Below are 22809 nucleotides of genomic sequence, written 5' to 3' on the forward strand. Positions count from 1 at the left end.
ACAAAGTTAAACAAAATCTTCACTGCATTATCAGACTCACGATCTAGAGATATATATATGGGTTGGACACTATCTTCCTAAAAACATATAAGGATTGTATTATTGCTCGTATAACAACGATTGATAAATAAATCAATAACGGAAAACACTTTCCCTACCACGTGGAGAAACTGCTACTATGATTAAATCCATAAAGCAGGAAATAAAGAAGACCAGAACATGTACAGACCAATTAGCCTTCTCCATGTTATAACAAAAGGAATAGAAAATTTGAAATTAAAAAGTAGCTTTGGAGCAATCAAGGCTGCTCAGACGGTCACTAAGAGGGGCATTATGTTGACACATCAATTTAATGAGTATTATATTTATCCATGAGAGCATTTTTGTTGTAAATTGTGAGGTATGGCTGTTAAAATCTTGGTTGTTTTTACGAATGATGACAGATGTGAACAAGAGCATGTATTGTCTTTGTGTGATGATGTAAATAAGGTGTACTTGTATTGTATGGTAAGTAGGTGTGCATGAAGGGGCATTTGGTGACTTTTCTTATCATTGAATACATGCTACAGTATGATTATTTTTTGATTAATTATTGATTACTATGAATGTATATATTTATTATGATTAATTAGTGTCATAATTTTATTGCTTGATTTGTGGATCCCTTTAATTTAGGTAGCCAGGGACTGCAGATGGAAAGTAGCTATTTAGATATAATCTAGTACAGAACATATCTGTTTCTGAACTTAATGTTTCTGTGCATTGTCCCATCATAGATAGACTAAATTAAATACAACTATTTAGTGAATTATTGAGGCCACAATAATTCACTAGGTGTTGTAAAATATCAAAGTACTATTGCAAAAACGAACATTGACCTCAAACATGACCTGTCCTCCGCCTCTGTTCTTGCTGCACTTGACTATCAGCTGTCTTTTCTTTTTCTTGGATGTTTCTGAAACTACTAATACTACTACTACTATTACTATTACTACGACTAACACTGTCCCTGTGAGAGGGACAGAGGGGGGAGGTGAGTTTGGATTGGGTCAAGTTTGAGCGTGTTGAGGTTTTATTAAATCAATATGATCAATCCGGTGCAAGGATAAAGGAACGTAATGATTTAGATTGACAATTGCAGTGGTTGGCGAAAGCAACCCCAACCTCAAAGGAGGGTGCCAATTCAGTAATTAAATGTTTTGTGAATGATCTAATATCCCGACATGGTTTCCCCAAAAAGATTAGGTCAAACAACGGCACATATTTTAAGAAAACAGGTTATCATCTTCAGTCACAAGATCAGCACTTCTCAGGACCAGCAGCTTCCTAGGAAGGTGGAAAGACCATGAGACCAAAATGGTAAGTTTGCAAAATGTAGAATTTGTGTGCCAGTTCCTCTGTGCAGATTTGAGGATGAAAGCAGCCACTCCAGATTCCCTTGCACTCGCTAAGAGGGGCACGGTCAAAGCCAATCCAGGACCAACACCCGATACCCGACTGGAAGGAACCGAGAGGAGAGACAACACCTTGCCAGCGATGACGAGAACGACTAAGGTTGCCAGCCAATGTGTCCATCGGGACTCCAGCAGCTGTGGAAAGAAGTGTCGGGAGTGCCGAAGCAGCGAGGAGGACTGAAGCAAGCCGAGGGCCTGGACCAGAGCCCCACGCCCCATACTCTGCCCCAGCCTTCCCCAAAGCCCCCACAGCTCCAACTCTACCTGAGTTTTCCCCAATTTCGGCCAGCACGCACATGCCACTGAACAGTCTGCCCAATGGACTGAACCACACCCCAAAGAGAGACAGACTGTTTGAGTGGATCTCTTTCTTCACCAAGGCAGCCAAAAGCCCAACGAGGTGTCGGCAGGCCACCAGCCTGAGGCACCACCGAGCCATCCATACGAGCACTAATCGAACATGGACTCATACGAAATTCAATTGTGTGTTCAAAATCAATTGATAATTAACAATATTGGTAACTACATTCATTGCAAATGCCGGGAAAAATATTTTTGCAAATGTCTTACAGTCATGAGTCTATTCATCTATTTATGTTCAATGATGTTCATGATCAAAGTATTTGTTTTTCCCTTACTAAATCAAAGGGTAGGCCACTAATTGTGTTCTGTGAGATGGTTTTACTGCAGGCTGGTAACCGCGATCGCTCTGAAGGAGGGTCATAGACGGAATTTTTGCCTCGTATAAAAACATTGAGGTTTTTGCCTCTATCTGCGGTAGAGATTTAAGTTAGTGGTCTATATCAGAAATTGTTTTGGTCCAGGGTCTTAAGACCCTGGAAGGCGGGTATGTAGTAGAATTTCTGACCTTTTGACCTATATTTCTTGTCTTTTAAGAATGTCCGCTCATTTTCAATACTCTTGTATTTTGTGCCATTGAATGGACCAGTTGTGGGACAAAAGTGAATATTAAGTCGTGCCAACCTGTCTATAGAATGTGTTGACTGTCTAAAGGATTCGAGTTGTTATGGAACAGATAGGAAAAACAAAACAAGACCTTGACGCACTTGATAAGGAACGATGACGCACAACAGACATATAAAAAATGGCAGAAGACCGGAACTCGGAAGTGAGTTTGGCTTGTGTGTGTCTTGTTTGCTCCGGAGTAACTTGTGGTTTGTCTGCACGACCAACTCAATTCAACCTGCACTTCTGATAATGGGTAAATAAATTTGTTGTACTAAACTACTTTTGTTGCCTGCTTAAGCTTCGGACAATCCACTACAAGAGTGTATGAATAAGAGTGGATGAATAAGAGTGGATGAATAACAGTGGATGACTAAGAGTGGATGAATAAGAGTATGTGAATAAGAGTGTGTGAATAAAAGTTAAAGTTAAAGTTAGTGTATGAATAAGAGTGTATGAATAAGAGTGTATGAATAAGAGTGTATGAATAAGAGTATATGAATAAGAGTGTATGAATAAGAGTGTATGAATAAGAGTATATGAATAAGAGTGTATGAATAAGAGTGTATGACTAAGAGTATATGAATAAGAATGCATGAATACGAGTATATGAATAACAGTGTATGAATAAGAGTGTATGAATAAGAGTGGATGACTAAGAGTGTATGAATAAGAGTGGATGACTAAGAGTGTATGAATAAGATTTATTCATGTATTTTATTATATAAAAATTGGAGCCATTACCTCCCTGCTTGGCACTCAGCATCAAGGGTTGGAATTGGGGGTTGAATCACCAAAATGATTCCCGGGCGCGGCCACCGCTGCTGCTCACTGCTCCCCTCACCTCCCTGGGGGTGATCAAGGGTGATGGTTCAAATGCAGAGAATAATTTCGCCACACCTAGTGTGTGTGTGTGTGACAATCATTGGCACTTTAACTGAACTTTTAATGATGTTATTCATATTATTCAGATTGAAAAGCTTAAGGGGCCGCATGTGGCCCCCGGACGTTCATCTGCCCAGGTCTGTGCTAAGGTGATCTCTAGAAGTGGTCCACACTCTATGTCAGTAGGTGGCGGTAATGCACACCAGAAGGTTGCTTGCCAACCTGCTATAAAAACAAAAGAAGAAGAAGAAGATCCACACTTCCGGGTGGTGATGACGTCGCGTCGTGACGTCATATTTCAAAATGGCAGAGCCCGCGGAAAGACCCCCTGGAGTCGACTCCATTTCCCAAGAAAAGATGTCAACAGCGCGACTTGTAACAATTATAAGGCCGAGGAGGGTTATTTGAACACACACCATTCAATTATTATAAATGAAAGTCACGTTTTTTAAGCGCTCCGGTCTCGTCCCAGCGGAAGTGACGCTAGCACGTCATCAGAATACAACAGCTTGCTAGCTAACACGCCTCCTATCATGTCAGCGCTGTTATTTGTTCACATGTCATTCATTCCTTCTCATTTACATCAACACGACGAGAGAGACATTCTGCCGCTAGACGAAGGTCACCGAGCAGCGACGAAGTTTGCATTTTCGGTAGGTGAGTGTTCAATTGTCCTCCGAGAAAAGTTGCATGAAGTCATTCTATTACACAGGTGAAAGTCATACACACATAATATGCTGGAAAAGTCCATTCATGTCAGCAATTAACTTCAAATGTCAAACTCATTTGTGATGTTAAAGGGAAAACACTACTTAACTGTGCTTAAATGTATTTATATTATTCAAATGTGAATGATGTTGTATAATAGACTGTATTTATGTTATTGACATGTGAATAATGCTGTATAATCAGTGTTGGGACTAACGCGTTACAAAGTAACTAGTAGTCTAACGCCTTATTTTTTATATTCAGTAACTCAGTTACTGTTATGTCTTCCTATAACAATGATGCAGCAGGCACAGATAGATCGTTAACCTTTTATTGTAGCTTACTACTCCGAACATACAGCCGTGTTCCCGCTCTCCAGGAGTATAGTATTGTGATGACAACATTACCCATAATTCCCCGCGTCCCTCACAACTACGGCAGCCCTAGTAGCTCCAAATACATAACATCTCCTCCCCTCTTACAACAGATGTCCCTTTTAGAAAACAACAGAAATAATCAGCTACTATTTCAAAGAACGTAAACATACACATTCAACTTATTTCTGGTATCTAAGATTATCTCAACACGTGACTTAACACAACCAACTAATGTCACAACCTTATCTTTTTCTTTAAACCACACCTAACAGGTATGTTTTTTAACTCCAACTCAGGGATGAGGGTAGACTGCCTCTATCCCTCAACTGATCCCAAGGGGATTATTCTGCCCCTGATGGTCTGGGATAGTTGCTAACTATTCTAAAGATTCAAGCGTGTAGGGGGTCGCCGCTCTCTTTTAGGATACCTGCTCTCTGCAGGGGCATCAGTCTTATTGTCCACTGACGGAAAACCGTCTTTAGGGCTCAACTGCACATGTGTCTCAGTCTCATCTGGAGTCACACTTGCAGCTGGAACAGATGTATCTGGCACTGGATGTCTTACTTGGGTGTGGAGAGGAACTGAAGGGTTGGTCACTGCATCTGTCTGATCTTTCGAGGACAGCTCTGCTGACACTGGTGACGCAGACAGGAGCTGATCAGCATGTCTCCTCCAGACACTGTCACCTGTCTGAACGGAGTAGGAGACTGGTCCAGTCTGAGCAAGGATAGTAGCAGGAACCCATTTAGGTTCTCCACTGTAGTTCCTCGCTAACACAGTCTCGCCTGCTGTGAAGACTCTGTTCTTCGCCTGTCGTTCCCTGCGTTGTATCTGTTTTTCCTGTTGGCCTCGAACTGTGTCTTTTACTGCTGAGGGCTTCAACAGGTCAAAGGTCGTACGCAGGTCTCTCTTGAACATTAGGCTTGCAGGAGATGCCTTTGTAGTGCTGTGAGGAGTGTTTCTGTAGTTCAGCAGAAAAGTATGTAGTCTTTGGTGTAATGTTCCTTGTCCTTGTGATGCTTTCAGTGCACGTTTCAGAGTCTGAACGAACCTTTCAGCAAGGCCATTTGTGGCAGGATGGTAAGGAGCTGAGGTGACATGCTGCACTCCATTTGCTTGTAGAAATGCAGACATTTCATGCGACACCAGCTGAGGTCCGTTGTCAGAGACTAACTGAACCGGAGATCCAAACCGACAGAACATCTCTCCTAGCCTTTCGATGGTCCTTTCTGTGGTGGTAGATCTCATTATCGCCACCTCAGGCCATTTGCTGTGTGCGTCAATAGCAACCAGAAACATTCTGTCTTCCACTGGCCCTGCGAAGTCAATGTGGACCCGCTGCCATGGTTCTTGGGGATATTCCCACGGATGCAGGGGAGCTAATGGTGGGTTATTTCTGGTTTTGTGGCAAGCTGAACAAGATGTAGCCATTTCCTCGATTTGTTTGTCCATGCCTGGCCACCAAAAATAGCTTCTCGCTATTTCTTTCATCTTGACTATTCCACTATGTCCTGCATGAAGCTGTTGCAACATTTTTTCTCGAAGTGACAGTGGAATGATCACTCGCCTCCCCCATAGCAGGCATCCCGACTGGACAGAAAGCTCCAACCTCCTTCCCATATAAGGTTTCAGGCGCACAGTGTCACCAGCAGGTCGACCTTTAACAACAATGTCCATGACCTCTGACAGCTCTGGGTCGTTGCGAGTCACTTTTTTGATCTGCACTGCTGAAACAGGTGCCTTTTCCACCTCTCTAAAGTAAAAAATGTCCTCCGTTTTTGAATCGGGCTTTGTGACTGGAAGAGGAAGTCTGGATAACCCGTCAGCGTTGCAATGGGAGTCTGACTTACGATATTTGATGTCGTAAGCGTGAGCAGATAGCAGCAGAGCCCACCTCTGCAGTCTTGATGCAGCGAGAGATGGTATCCCAGTGTGTGGTCCCAGGATGGTCGTGAGAGGTCGATGGTCCGTTAGGAGAGTGAACTTCCTCCCATATAAATACTGGTGGAATTTCCTCACCCCGAAAACAATGCTCAGTGCCTCTCTTTCTATTTGAGCATAGTTGGACTCTGCCTTGTTCAACGTTCTGGAGGCGAAAGCGATCGGTTTTTCCTCACCATTTGGCAGTATGTGAGATAACACTGCCCCCACTCCATATGGGGATGCATCACAAGCTAGCTGAATTTGGAGTGATGGGTTGAAGTGAGTCAGCACCTCTGATGTGGTTAACGCCCCCTTGGCTTTCTCAAAAGCCTCCTGACAGCTGGCTGTCCATTTCCATGTCTTGTCCTGGCGTAACAACTCATGCAGTGGCTGTAGCAGTGATGCTAGATTAGGAATAAAACGTCCGTAATAGTTCAATAATCCTAAAAAGGATCGCAGCTGGCTGATGTTTTGAGGTGGAGGTGCCTCCACGATGGCTGTGACTTTGGATGGTGCTGTATGAAGTCCTTTAGCATCAATCACATGTCCAAGGTATTCCACAGATGATTGAAAGAAATCACATTTTTTTTTGCGAACTCTTAGTCCATACTCTCTCAATCTTTGAAGTGTAGCATCCAAGTTATGCAGGTGATCTTCATCATTTGCTCCTGTACACAGGATGTCATCCAAATAGCACTGCACTCCTGCTAGACCACAGAGTATCTGGTCCATAGCTCGCTGGAACAGAGCCGGGGCAGAAGTGATACCAAAAGGCAGTCTGCAGTATCTGAAAAGCCCTTTGTGTGTGTTAATAGTCAGCATCTCACGTGACTGTTCATCCACCTGCATCTGCAGGTACGCCTGATTGAGATCTATTTTGCTGAACTTTTGACCTCCACTCAGCCCAGCAAATAAGTCATCGATCAGGGGAAGTGGGTACTGTTCTGCTATTAAGGCAGGGTTGACTGTCACCTTAAAGTCTCCACATGTCCGGATTCCACCATTTTTCTTTTGCACTGGAACGATGGGTGTAGCCCACTCACTAGTCGTTACAGGCTCCAAGACTCCATTTTTGACCAAAGCATCCAAATCAGTTTCCACCTTTGATCTGATGGCGTACGGCACTGGTCTCGCTCTCAAAAACACAGGTTTAGTGTCAGGTTTGACATGTAGCTTTACTGTAATATTTTCCATGCAGCCCAGTTCATCACGAAAGACCTCTTTATGCTTTTCCAGTATCATCTGAAGCTGTGTAGAACTGTCTGACATTTTTCTCACCTCTTGCCAGTTGAGATGGATCGCCTTTAACCACACCCGACCCATTATGGCGGCGTAGTCTCCCTGGGTGATGTAGACTGGAAGTCTCACAGTCTGATCGTTACACTGCACCAGTACATCGGTCATTCCTTTCATGTGCACCGTGTGTCCAGTGTATGCTCTGAAAACAGTGTCTGCAGGACGTAGAGGGAGATGTCTCATGTGTTTCCTGTAGATTTTATAAGACACTAATGATGCCCTCGATCCAGTGTCTATTTGCATCTTTATGGAATGTCCTTCCAACTTGGCTTTGGCCCAGAAACCATCCGAGCTCTCACCCACATTCATTACCCGTATTGTATTCACTGTGGTAGACATGTCCTCCTCAGAAGAATCACTGTTACTCTCCTTTTCATATTTGACTGTGTGAACCTGTCTTTTCTTCTTGTAATGTGCACTTTTCACTTTATTTCCAGTCTTTGAGCCATCCTCTTTGCTCTTTTTATATCTGCACGCCCGCTCCACATGGCCTCTTTTCCCACATTTATGGCAATCCATATCCTTGCACCAACATGCAGATGCAAGATGGCCAGATTTACCACAGCGAAAGCATGGCCCTTGCACATCTTGGTTGATGCTGAGTTTGTGCACTTTCACATGCAGCTGCTGTGCTTCTCTAGATGCCATTTCCATAGACACACTTATATTAATGGCCTTTTCAAGAGTCAGATCACTTTCTGTAAGCAATCTTTTTTGTGCTGCTTCATTTGCCAGTCCACATACAAGCCTGTCTCTTAACGCATCACTCAGTGTGTCACCAAACTCACAGTGTTCGGCCAGTTTACGTAAAGCTGCCATGAACATGGTGACAGACTCACCCTCTTCCTGATGTCGCCGGTGAAATCTGAATCTTTCGGCGATTACCAGAGGTTTGGGGGAGAAATGTTTGGTCAAAATGTCCACAATGTTTTTATACGTTTTACTCCCTGGTTTCTCTGGCTGTAGGATGCTCCGAAGCAGGGTAAATGTCTTCGGGCCGATCACACTCAGAAAAGTAGGTACGATCTTGCCATCATCAATTCCATTTGCTGCGACAAAATAGTCAAAGCGCTCCGTGTATGAGCTCCATTGCTCGACATTCTCATCAAAGGGGCCAATCGAGCCGATAACTCCAGCCATCTTACTGGTCGTCTTACCGCTAATGGCGCTCCGTTTTTGACTTTGGTCGGTGTCGCTGGTCTCCGGTCCCCTCTTCTCTCAGCAGGAATAGTCGGAATGCCGGCGGACACCTGCGCTAGCATTAGCGTTAGCTCGGGGCTCCCGTGAGACAAGGAAAACTTCTCCTCTTCTTAACACTGACAACACGCGTCGGTTCACTCGTCCTCGTCGCCACTTTTGTTATGTCTTCCTATAACAATGATGCAGCAGGCACAGATAGATCGTTAACCTTTTATTGTAGCTTACTACTCCGAACATACAGCCGTGTTCCCGCTCTCCAGGAGTATAGTATTGTGATGACAACATTACCCATAATTCCCCGCGTCCCTCACAACTACGGCAGCCCTAGTAGCTCCAAATACATAACAGTTACCGTTACTACATGATGCGTTACTGCGTTATTTGATGTCATTTCTTATGTACTATCGGCTAAAAACAGAAGATCTGAGTGTGTTTTATTGGAGAGTTGCAGTGTCGTCCTTCTGAATGATTCCCGGGCGCGGCGCCGCTGCTGCCCACTGCTCCCCAAGGGGATGGCTCAAATGCAGAGGACAAATTTCACCACACCTAGTGTGTGTGTGTGTGTGTGACAATCATTGGTACTTTAACTTGAACTTCACTTCATTCTTCCTGTGTCATAACGGGGACAAGAGAAGAGGCGCTGTGTGTGTGTGTGTGTGTGTGTGTGTGTGTGTGTGTGTGTGTGTGTGTGTGTGTGTGTGTGTGTGTGTGTGTGTGTGTGTGTGTGTGTGTGTGTGTGTGTGTGTGTGTGTGTGTGTGTGTGTGGAGAGGGGTGGGGGTGGGGGGGGGGCGTGTCTGTGTTTACTTACAAGACATCATGGTGGAGCTGAAGCCGAGTTTCTTAACATGGAGATATTCTAGACTGACCATGTGTCTTCTTTTGCGGGGCTGTCCGGGCGGAGTTTCTTAAATGCCTCAAATGTCCGGCAGGGTTGCGTATATTTTCAATGTACGTTCAGGGTTAAGATGGGGTTAAAAACCAAACTAATTGTGCACACGCAGCAGCATTCGTGAGGGAGGGACAGAGAGAGCGAGGGAGTGGATTGATTGATTGAGACTTTTATTAATAGATTGCACAGTACAGTACATATTCCGTACAATTGACCACTAAATGGTAACACCCCAATAAGTTTTTCAACTTGTTTAAATCGGGGTCCACATTAATCCATTTATTTCAAACTGTCATTGCTCAAAACATAATATTGAATCAAAATCAATGTTATTATGAATTATTGACCTATCCAAGGTTCCCATTACTTCACATCAAATATTCCACTTTGAAAAATATTTTTGGTGGAAGATTTTGCATATTTTGTGTGTTTGCCATTAAAAACATAGTTTTGTTTGACAAAAAAGGGCGGAAAACAAACAGACAAAAAAACAACATAACTAAAACATTTTGAAATGAGGGATAGATCTGAAGTTGATGTAGACTCCAGAGATTTAAGCGTTAAATATAAAATGTTTGTATGCCCTGGCACACCATTATCATCATTTCATGACCCAAGCAAAACACTTTTTACACTTTTATACTGAAATAAATACACCTACAACTTATTCAATAAAAACATAGAAAAAACTACCAGCAGCGGTAAAGTTTAGATCCATGAAGGAAAGAAGAAAGTGAATGAATGTTTATAACTGAATACATTTACATATGTATACAAATTTGTTTTATTTCTTTATTTTTTTTTTTTTTATGAATTAAGTAACGTTTATGACAACCTTTTTCCAAAACACAATATATAATGTGAGATATAACAGGATAATGCATACGTTTATCTTTTTTGTTGTCAAAACGCTTACCAAAAAGTGGGACCCCAAAAATTTACTGTAGGACCCCATTTTTATGACTTGACGGGGTCCCTGGGACCCCATTTTGAAAATTCCTAGCGCTGATCAACAGATTGTATTATTCTCCAGTGCAATAACAGTACTTAAATGAAGGCTTAAAGGGCATTAATGGTAGCTTTAAAAAAAGAAGAAGAAAAAAACAAGTAACTAAATAGTTACTTTTCACAATAACGCATTACTTTTTGGTGTAAGTAACTGAGTTAGTAACTGAGTTGCTTTTGAAATAAAGTAACTAGTAACTGTAACTAGTTACTGGTTTTCAGTAACTAACCCAACACTGTGTATAATAGACTGTATTTATATTATTCACAAGTGAATAATGCTGTATAATAGACTGTATTTATATTATTCACAAGTGAATAATGCTGTATAATAGACTGTATTTATATTATTCACATGTAAAAAATACCTTAGTGTTTATTTTTATTGTGAGCGAACTGTGGTGCTGAATTTCCCCGAGGGATCAATAAAGTACTTTCTATTCTATTCTAAAAACATCCAAATCCATTGCTATTCTTTATATAAAGTAAGACACATGCTGAATAAGAAATATCTGCACATGATTCCTTGAGTAATTCGATTACAAAATACATTCGAGGAATTGTTGCTGCCTCGAGGTGTCGTATATATATTTTTTTGTACGGCATTTTGCCTGGTTCACTAAACAGTAGTCAAAGCTCACGTTTCGCACAGACTGTTTAGGTGTTGCACAGCGTGTTTACGTCACAGATCATCCCCCCTTGCACTGCACGACACCGCTCTTTTAAGTACGCTCCAGTTTAGAAAACGTTTAAACGGCACCGTATGATAATCATCAAAAACGCACGAGAGACAAGAACTTTGTTTATGCGGTCACACCACACAGCACATAGGGCTGTGAGCGCACCTGTTTTTATTAGCACATACACATTTTTAGCTGTGCGTGTCAGCCTTCAATAATGAAAACAGGCGTTTAGGAAATAAGACGATTAGGCCAACCACAATAATTGAGGGCACATCTTAACGTGTATAATTAAACAAAATGATGATTTATTCGATTAATCGATCGGGATATTCCATAGAATGCTCGATTAGTAAAATATTCGATAGCTGCAGCTGTAGTTATATTATTCTTTTATTTTTCCATATCTAACATACTGTGTTGAACTTTGGGGAAATGTTTATAGAACAAACACAGGCTCAATAATTCAACTTGAAAAAAGGGTCATTAGAATAATACACAAGGCTGGCTACGATGAACCTACCAATCCATTATTCGTAAGTTCTAATGTAGAGGTGTCAAACTCATTTTAGATCGGGGGCCACATGGACAAAAATCTACTCCCAAGTGGGCCGGACTGGTAAAATCAAGGCACGATAACTTAAAAATAAAGACAACTTCAGATTGTTTGTTTTTTTCTTTGTTAAAAATAGAGCAAGCACATTCTGAAAATGTACAAATCATAATGTTGTTGTTGGTTTTTTTTACACTTACATGTTGCGGTTAATAGTATTCTACCTTTATTTGTCGATATGTATACTTTCTGATGAAATGATGTGATAATGTTCATCAGTCAACTCATTGGTGTTCATTTTTAATCTATTAAGATCAAATAATAATATGTTATTTAAATGGAGGCTTCTCACATGATGAGATAACTTCTGGAAATGACTGGCTCATAAGGGTCAAAGGTATAAATGTGTGTGTCCAAGTTAAAGGAAAAGGCAGGCTGTCTTCTTCTAATGGATTTATTACAATCTTTACAACGTTTGCTGTGGTCTGGAACAACATGGCGCACAAACAACTATCAGAAATGCAGCCAATATTACGTACAGATAATGTGTCATGAGACATGCAAATATAAATGAAATGCACAGAGGACATAAGTAAAGGAAATTAAATGAGCTCAAATATTCCTACAAACGAGTCATAATGATGCAATATGTACATACAGCTAGCTTAAATAGCATGTTAGCATTGATTAGCTTGCAGTCATGCTCTGACCAAATATGCCTGATTAGCACTCCAACAAGTCAATAACATCAACAAAGCTCACCTTTTGTGCATTCGCGCACAGCGTAGAACGTTTGGTGGACAAAATGAGACAAAGAAGAAGTGGCATAAAACACGTCTTTCTGTGGCAGCGTCGGAGAAAGTTGTACATGTAAACAAACAACAATGAGTTCAAGGATCGCTGAAATGAGTAGGACAAAACAGTGCTTGCTAAATCCTCTCATCAGTGAAGCATGTTGAACATAAACAGTGGGACTTCTAACAATTAGGAAGGTTTGTGTCATGTTTGTTCTCCTACAGAAAATATATTCCAATAAAAATGTTCTTCATCTTTTTCCATCTTCACACATCTCTGAAAGAGGTCCAGGGAGCCACGAGGGCGGTGCTAAAGAGACGCGGGTTGCTGACCCCCGGCCTACACCCGAGACTGGCCGCCAGTTCATCACAGGACACATGAACAAGCCTTCGCCCTCAAATCAGAGAAGTATTCATTTACTCTAACATGATTTGTATTCAGTTCAATGCATTTATTGTCATTGTCATAGTGAATAACACACACACTGCATAGTAACCATGTAGCAAAAATGCGTTAGGTAGTGCAATCCTGACCCATGAAACACGGCGTAAACACAAAGGGTGCCACGAACGATGCACAAAATTCACAGTCTGGTATGGATCGGTACTTGAGCGGCGCCGTTCGATACATTTTTTCAATACCCAAAAGAGGGAAATGTTCATGCCTTTTTTTTAACTTGTAGTTTATTGAAATTGTCGTTGTCCACGACAGAAAACGGTCGGCAAGGCGAGTTTATTTACAGAGCACAGTTCGTACTACAGGCAGGCCAGTCTAGTACCCGCACTCTTTTACTACGAAGCCACGCTGTTGTAACACGTGCAGAATGTGGCTCGGCGATATCTTACTGAAATAAGCAGGGGCGGCCGTGAAAAAGACGTCGCTTGGATGGCAACTTTTGTTGCTCCAAAACCTGTATGTACCTTTCAGCATGAATGGTGCCTTCACAAACGTGTAAGTTACCCACTAATACACCCCCATATCATCCATCTTTATTGCAGACCTTCAGATCCATTTAAACATATAAAAACAGAATATAATACATTAAAAAACAAAACAATAAAAACATACATTAAAAACAAAACAAAACAAGTTTTCCATACAATTACAGACGCTGGGTTTTCAACTTTGCGCCTAGAACAATCCGGATGGTTCTTTTCCTCTTTGGACCGGAGGACACGACGTCCACAGTTTCCAAAAACAATTTGAAATGTGGACTTGTCAGACCACAGAACACTTTTCCAGTTTGCATCAGTACATCTTAGATGAGCTCGGGCCGAGCGAAGCCGGCGGCGTTTCTGGGTGTTGTTGATAAATGGCATTCGCTTTGCATTGTAGAGTTTTAACTTGCACTTACAGATGTAGCGACAAACTGTAGTTACTGACAGTGGTTTTCTGAAGTGTTCCTGAGTCCATGTGGTGATATCCTTTACACACTGATGTCGCTTTTTGATGCAGTACCAACACAAATACAACTTTGAAACGACGTGCTTTCTGAGAAGATTACCGTAGTAACTAGTATATCATGCAAAAGCGCAGATTCCAACCAATCAGTCCATCTTAGATGAGCTCGGGCCGAGCGAAGCCAGCGGCGTTTCTGGGTGTTGTTGCATTTATCAACAACACCCAGAAACGCAGAGTTTTGAGGACGAAAATGAATTGATACCATTTTAGAATAAGGCTGTAACGTAGCAAAATGTGGCAAAAAATGAAGCGCTGTGAATACTTTCCGGATGCAGTGTACAGTATAAAGGGCAGATCAATAGAAGTGATAATTAGACGTTGCAGTTCATGGGTGGGATGTGAGAGAGGGTCACTGCCTGAGGATACAGACGAGCTGTTGGCAAGTTGTCCTGGCACGTATAGACCTGTTCCTTCTACCTGAGGGCCGCAGGTGAGGAGCAGGGTGTTGTTGGTCACGCAGGATGCTGTGCACTCGCCTCAGACAGCAGGTAGTGTAGACTGTGCCCATCTCTGGAAGACTTGATTGTTTTTCAGCTGTTTTAATCACCGATTAGAGAGTCTGCTGTCATGGCACACTTCTAAAAGCTCACTCTTACACTAGGAAGCGGAGTCATTCATTGCGCTTTACCTGACACATGAAACGTGACAAATACGATCGCTGAGATGAAACGGATCAGGCCCGTGAACAGGTTCTATCCGGATGAATTTGCTAAGTATACAAATGAGCTGAAATTTTTGTATGAAAGAAACTGCTGTTTTAAATGTGTCCACTAGATGTGGCAATGGCAATTCTTTGTATCTTTGTAGATGATGCTACATTCAGGATGTACAAAAAAAATAAAACACATGATGTTAGTGCAACAGTCGAAGAAAATTAGCAAACTACATAAATAACATTCTGTAATTTGATTTTGATATATATTTTTTTATCTTGTTAGATTGAAAATGAACACCAATGAGTTGACTGATGAACATTATCACGTCATTTATTCAGAAAGTATAAATAACGACAATTAAAGGTAGAACACTATTAACTGCAACATGTAAGTGTAGAAAAACAACATGATTTGTTTATTTTTGAGAAATTCTATTTTTAAACCAAGAAAACAATCTGAAGTTGTCTTTATTTTTAAGTTATCATGCCGTGATTTTACCAGTCCGGCCCACTTGGGAGTAGATTTTTCTCAATGTGGCCCCCGATCTAAAATGAGTTTGACACCTCTGGCCTAGATAAATTGGTAAACATCCTCACAAATATTGATATAAAGCATTACCGTATTTTCCGGACCATAGGGCACACCGGATTATAAGGAGCACTGCCGATGAATGGTCTATTTTTGATCTTTTTTTATATATAAGGCGCACCGGATTATAAGGCGCATTAAAGGAGTCATAATATATATATTTTTTTCTAAATGTAAAAGACTTCCTTGGGGTCTACATAACATGTAATGGTGGTTCTTTGCTCAAAATGTTGCATAGATGATGTTTTACACATCATCTTCAAGCCGCTTCCGGGTGCGCCGTTTTGTGGGCGGTCTTATTTACGTGGCTCACCTTCGGCAGCGTCTTCTCCCCGTCATCTTTGTTGTGAAGTGTCAAAAGATGGAGCTAACTGTTTTAATGACATTCAGACTTTACTTCAATCAATAACGGAGCAGCATCTCCTCATCCAGAAACAACAACACCAGAAATGTGTCCCGTGAAAAACCGTCCGACCAGAACTCTAATAACTAAAGTTCCTTGGGTGAATAATGGTAACTCACTACACCGGTATGTTTTAGGGCTTTCATGGCGAGTTTACTGACTGAAATAAGTAATAACTTTACACTGCTTTTTATTAGAAATGGCAACAGCAGAGGATGGATGTCCCATAACAAGAAGGTGGAGAAAAAGAAGAAGCTTATCGACTACGGTGTCGGCACGGACTACAAAGGCGGACCTGCACAAATTTTCAGGTACCAGAAGGTAAGAAAAGTTTCTTTTGCATAATATTGCGAAACAAAACACCAGAAAATATGTCTTACCTTATACACACACCATAATAATACTCCTATGTTGAAGCACAGTACAATCCATCAAGCGGTGCAGTTTCATAGCTGACCAAAGTCCTACTAAAACATTTTGATAGATTTTTGAGCGCCGTGTGTAATGTTCTATATTTTCAATGGAGCATATACAATGTTGGTGTTGTTTACTTGAGTCATATTGCGGTCTACACGAAATCAAATCAAATCAATAATGGAGCAGCATCTCCTCATCCGGAAACAACCACACCGGAAATGTGTCCCGTGAAAAACCGTTCAACCGGAACTCTCTAATAACTAAACTTCCTTGGGTGAATAATGTAAACTCACTACACCGGTATGTTTTAGCGCTTTCATGGCAAGTTTACTGACAGATATAAGTGAGAACTTGACACTACTTTATATTAGAAATGGCAACAGCGGAGGATGAATGTCACATAACAAGAAGATAGAGAAAAAGAAGAAGCTTATTAACTACAAAGGCGGACACACAATTTTTCAGGACTCATGCAGATCCCAAATACAGATCAGCAGGTACCAGAAGTTAAGAAAAGTTGCATAATATTGCGAAACAAAACGCCAGATAATGTCTTACCTTATATACACACCATAATAATAGTGGTATGTTTAATGCGCCGACAATCCTTCAAGCGGTGCGGCTTCATAGCTGACCAAAGTCGTGCTAAAACATTTTGATAGATTTTTGAGCGCCGTGTCTAATGTTCTATATTTTCAACGGAACATTTAAAATGTTGCTGTTGTTTACTTAAAAGCCATCATAGTGCAGGCTGCACGTATCTCTTATGTTTGACTGCCATCTACTGCTCACACTTATAATTACACCATGTACCAAATAAAATAGCCTCGAGGTGGGTAAGCTCAACCAAACTTGTTCATTACATTAGGCGCAACTGTGTAAGGCGCACTGAGAAATAAAAAAGGATTTTAAATGCGCCTTATAGTCCGGAAATTACGGTAAACGCATTGGCCAAAAAGTGCATTGTGTGTCCTCGCCGCGATCTATTTTACATTGTTGAAATGTCGGCAAAGCAAATGTGAGTATGTGAAGAACGAACCTGGAGTGAAACAGCGCACAATTCAACGTCAAGTTCGGTCTCGATACCTTTCATCTTTACCATGGAAAAAAGGACGTACGCCAGGTTTTTGTGCTTAAGCACAACATAACACGAGGCCCCTGCTGAATTGGGATCTGGTCACCCTTAGATATAGAGCAGTGGGAAAAGTGGAAGTGTGCCTGCTAACTCTCACATGCTGTGTGATTTGATAATAACATCAAAAAAGTCCACAATCCAATTTCACAGTGTGATGTTCAGTCAAAGGTCGTGCACTTTGGATCCTATTAAAAGTTCAAATGGACCGAGAGCACCCTCGCATAATGTAGGTGAACGGTGGTGATGATGGCGGTGGCAAATTAATATGTGCAGTACAGTACATTATTACCTTTTTAACACTAAATTACAAAAAAAAAATGTTTTGCTAAAATGTCGTAAGGGGGGACCCTTACAAAAAATTCCAAAAAACGGACTTTCTTCAGCAGCACAATTCTGGTGCTGTAGTTGTAGGAGATGTCTTAAAACGTCATCAGGAGTCCCTACAAAACCTAAAAATGGCATAAAAAGCTTTTTTTGGGAAAACTTTTTTTTTACAAAATTTTTTTCAAAAAACAGACTTGCTTCAGCAGCACAATTCTGGTGCTGTAGTTGTAGGAGATGTCTCAAAACGTCATCAGGAGTCCCGACTAAACCCGTAAATGTAAGAAAATGTAAGAAAATGCATTTTTTAAGGAAAATATTTTTTGCTAAAATGTAGTAAATGTCGTGAAAATGCCAAAAAACGGACTTGCTTAAGCAGCACAATTCTGGTGCTGTAGTTGTAGATGTCTCAAAACGTCATCAGGAGTCCCGACTAAACCCGTAAATGTAAGAAAATGCATTTTTTACGAAAAACATTTTTTGCTAAAATGTCGTAAGGGGGGACCCTGTCGTAAAAATGCCAAAAAACGAACTTGCTTCAGCAGTACAATTCTGGTGCTGTAGTTGTAGGAGATGTCTCAAAACGTCATCAGGAGTCCCTACAAAACCTAAAAATGGCATAAAATGCTTTTTTTGGGAAAACTTTTTTTTTACAAAAAAAAATTCAAACAACAGACTTGCTTCAGCAGCACAATTCTGGTGCTGTAGTTGTAGGAGATGTCTCAAAACGTCATCAGGAGTCCCGACTAAACCCTTAAATGTAAGAAAATGCATTTTTTACGAAAAACATTTTTTGCTAAAATGTCGTAAGGGGGGACCCTGTCGTAAAAATTCAAAAAAACGGACTTGTTTGAGCAGCACAATTCTGGTGCTGTAGTTGTAGGAGATGTCTCAAAACGTCATCAGGAGTCCCGACTAAACCCGTAAATGTAAGAAAATGTAAGAAAATGCATTTTTTAAGAAAAATTTTTTTTGCTAAAATGTCGTAAGGGGGACCCTGTCGTAAAAATTCCAAAAAACGGACTTGCTTCAGCAGTATAATTCTGGTGCTGTAGTTGTAGGAGATGTCTCAAAACGTCATCAGGAGTCCCTACAAAACCTAAAAATGGCATAAAATGCTTTTTTTGGGAAAACTTTTTTTTTACAAAAAAAAATTCAAAAAACAGACTTGCTTCAGCAGCACAATTCTGGTGCTGTAGTTGTAGAAGATGTCTCAAAACGTCATCAGGAGTCCCGACTAAACCCGTAAATGTAAGAAAATGTAAGAAAATGCATTTTTTACGAAAAACATTTTTTGCTAAAATGTCGTAAGGGGGGACCCTGTCGTAAAAATTCCAAAAAACTGACTTGTTTGAACAGCACAATTCTGGTGCTGTAGTTGTAGGAGATGTCTCAAAACGTCATCAGGAGTCCCGACTAAACCCGTAAATGTAAGAAAATGTAAGAAAATGCATTTTTTAAGAAAAACATTTTTTGCTAAAATGTCGTAAGGGGGGACCCTGTCGTAAAAATGCCAAAAAACGGACTTGCTTCAGCAGTACAATTCTGGTGCTGTAGTTGTAGGAGATGTCTCAAAACGTCATCAGGAGTCCCTACAAAACCTAAAAATGGCATAAAATGCTTTTTTTGGGAAAACTTTTTTTTTTACAAAAAAAAATTCAAAAAACGGACTTGTTTGAGCAGCACAATTCTGGTGCTGTAGTTGTAGGAGATGTCTCAAAACGTCAACAGGAGTCCCGACTAAACCCGTAAATGTAAGAAAATGTAAGAAAATGTAAGAAAATGCATTTTTTAAGAAAACATTTTTTTGCTAAAATGTCGTAAGGGGGGACCCTGTCGTAAAAATGCCAAAAAACGGACTTGCTTCAGCAGTACAATTCTGGTGCTGTAGTTGTAGGAGATGTCTCAAAACGTCATCAGGAGTCCCCACAAAACCTAAAAATGGCATAAAATGCTTTTTTTGGGAAAACTTTTTTTTTACAAAAAAAAATTCAAAAAACGGACTTGTTTGAGCAGCACAATTCTGGTGCTGTAGTTGTAGGAGATGTCTCAAAACGTCATCAGGAGTCCCGACTAAACCCGTAAATGTAAGAAAATGTAAGAAAATGCATTTTTTAAGAAAATTTTTTTTTGCTAAAATGTCGTAAGGGGGGACCCTGTCGTAAAAATGCCAAAAAACGGACTTGCTTCAGCAGTACAATTCTGCTGCTGTAGTTGTAGGAGATGTCTCAAAACGTCATCAGGAGTCCCTACAAAACCTAAAAATGGCATAAAATGCTTTTTTTGGGAAAACTTTTTTTTTACAAAATTTTTTTTCAAAAAACAGACTTGCTTCAGCAGCACAATTCTGGTGCTGTAGTTGTAGGAGATGTCTTAAAACGTCATCAGGAGTCCCTACAAAACCTAAAAATGGCATAAAATGCTTTTTTTGGGAAAACTTTTTTTTTACAAAAAGAAATTCAAAAAACGGACTTGTTTGAGCAGCACAATTCTGGTGCTGTAGTTGTAGGAGATGTCTCAAAACGTCATCAGGAGTCCCGACTAAACCCGTAAATGTAAGAAAATGTAAGAAAATGCATTTTTTTAAGAAAAACATTTTTTGCTAAAATGTCGTAAAAATGCCAAAAAACGGACTTGCTTCAGCAGTACAATTCTGGTGCTGTAGTTGTAGGAGATGTCTCAAAACGTCATCAGGAGTCCCTACAAAACCTAAAAATGGCATAAAATGCTTTTTTTGGGAAAACTTTTTTTTTCAAAAAAAAATTCAAAAAACAGACTTGCTTCACCAGCACAATTCTGGTGCTGTAGTTGTAGGAGATGTCTCAAAATGTCATCAGGAGTCCCGACTAAACCCGTAAATGTAAGAAAATGTAAGAAAATGAGTTTTTTTCGAAAAGCATTTTTTGCTAAAATGTCGTAAGGGGGGACCCTGTCGTAAAAATGCCAAAAAACGGACTTGCTTCAGCAGTACAATTCTGGTGCTGTAGTTGTAGGAGATGTCTCAAAACATCATCAGGAGTCCCTACAAAACCTAAAAATGGCTCAAAATGCTTTTTTTGGGAAAACTTTTTTTTTACAAAAAAAAATTCAAAAAACGGACTTGTTTGAGCAGCACAATTCTGGTGCTGTAGTTGTAGGAGATGTCTCAAAACGTCATCAGGAGTCCCGACTAAACCCGTAAATGTAAGAAAATGCATTTTTTTAAGAAAAACATTTTTTGCTAAAATGTCGTAAAAATGCCACAAAACGGACTTGCTTCAGCAGTACAATTCTGGTGCTGTAGTTGTAGGAGATGTCTCAAAACGTCATCAGGAGTCCCTACAATACCTAAAAATGGCATGAAATGCTTTTTCTGGGGAAACTTTTTTTTTACAAAAAAAATTTCAAAAAACAGACTTGCTTCAGCAGCACAATTCTGGTGCTGTAGTTGTAGGAGATGTCTCAAAACGTCATCAGGAGTCCCGACTAAACCCGTAAATGTAAGAAAATGCATTTTTTAAGAAAATTTTTTTTTGCTAAAATGTCGTAAGGGGGGACCCTGTCGTAAAAATGCCAAAAAACGAACTTGCTTCAGCAGTACAATTCTGGTGCTGTTGTTGTAGGAGATGTCTCAAAACGTCATCAGGAGTCCCTACAAAACCTAAAAATGGCATAAAATGCTTTTTTTGGGAAAACTTTTTTTTTACAAAAAAAAATTCAAAATACAGACTTGCTTCAGCAGCACAATTCTGGTGCTGTAGTTGTAGGAGATGTCTTAAAACGTCATCAGGAGTCCCTACAAAACCTAAAAATGGCATAAAATGCTTTTTTTGGGAAAACTTTTTTTTTACAAAAAGAAATTCAAAAAACGGACTTGTTTGAGCAGCACAATTCTGGTGCTGTAGTTGTAGGAGATGTCTCAAAACGTCATCAGGAGTCCCGACTAAACCCGTAAATGTAAGAAAATGTAAGAAAATGCATTTTTTTAAGAAAAAAATTTTTTGCTAAAATGTCGTAAAAATGCCAAAAAACGGACTTGCTTCAGCAGTACAATTCTGGTGCTGTAGTTGTAGGAGATGTCTCAAAACGTCATCAGGAGTCCCTACAAAACCTAAAAATGGCATAAAATGCTTTTTTTGGGAAAACTTTTTTTTTACAAAAAAAAATTCAAAAAACAGACTTGCTTCAGCAGCACAATTCTGGTGCTGTAGTTGTAGGAGATGTCTCAAAATGTCATCAGGAGTCCCGACTAAACCCGTAAATGTAAGAAAATGTAAGAAAATGAGTTTTTTTCGAAAAGCATTTTTTGCTAAAATGTCGTAAGGGGGGACCCTGTCGTAAAAATGCCAAAAAACGGACTTGCTTCAGCAGTACAATTCTGGTGCTGTAGTTGTAGGAGATGTCTCAAAACATCATCAGGAGTCCCTACAAAACCTAAAAATGGCTCAAAATGCTTTTTTTGGGAAAACTTTTTTTTTACAAAAAAAAATTCAAAAAACGGACTTGTTTGAGCAGCACGACCCTGTCGTAAAAATGCCAAAAAACGGACTTGATTCAGCAGCACAATTCTGGTGCTGTAGTTGTAGGAGATGTCTCAAAACGTCATCAGGAGTCCCGACTAAACCCGTAAATGTAAGAAAATGTAAGAAAATGCATTTTTTAAGAAAAACATTTTTTGCTAAAATGTCGTAAGGGGGGACCCTGTCGTAAAAATGCCAAAAAACGGACTTGCTTCGGCAGTACAATTCTGGTGCTGTAGTTGTAGGAGATGTCTCAAAACGTCATCAGGAGTCCCTACAAAACCTAAAAATGGCATAAAATGCTTTTTTTGGGAAAACTTTTTTTTTACAAAAAAGAATTCAAAAAACGGACTTGTTTGAGCAGCACAATTCTGGTGCTGTAGTTGTAGGAGATGTCTCAAAACGTCATCAGGAGTCCCGACTAAACCCGTAAATGTAAGAAAATGCATTTTTTAAGAAAAACATTTTTTGCTAAAATGTCGTAAGGGGGGACCCTGTCGTAAAAATTCCAAAAAACGGACTTGATTCAGCAGCACAATTCTGGTGCTGTAGTTGTAGGAGATGTCTCAAAACGTCACCAGGAGTCCCTACAAAACC

General features: G+C 40.3%; 1 protein-coding gene across 4 annotated transcripts in view; it reads left to right on the forward strand.

Moving 5' to 3' along the window:
* Positions 1–3549: 3549 nt before the first annotated feature.
* The window catches only part of LOC133645330 (uncharacterized), a 37290-nt gene continuing 18030 nt past the window's right edge, over positions 3550–22809 (forward strand). For 2 of the 4 annotated variants that reach the window (XM_062040221.1, XM_062040223.1), the window contains exons 1-4: positions 3550–3962; positions 13018–13140; positions 15870–15966; positions 16038–16161. In XM_062040221.1, the coding sequence (XP_061896205.1) occupies positions 3839–3962; positions 13018–13140; positions 15870–15966; positions 16038–16161 (468 nt within the window). In that variant the 5' untranslated portion in view covers positions 3550–3838. The other 2 variants (XM_062040222.1, XR_009825009.1) reach the window with 2 other exon arrangements.

This window comes from Entelurus aequoreus, unplaced genomic scaffold (assembly GCF_033978785.1).
Source record: "Entelurus aequoreus isolate RoL-2023_Sb unplaced genomic scaffold, RoL_Eaeq_v1.1 HiC_scaffold_41, whole genome shotgun sequence".
Taxonomy (NCBI): Eukaryota; Metazoa; Chordata; class Actinopteri; order Syngnathiformes; family Syngnathidae; genus Entelurus; species Entelurus aequoreus.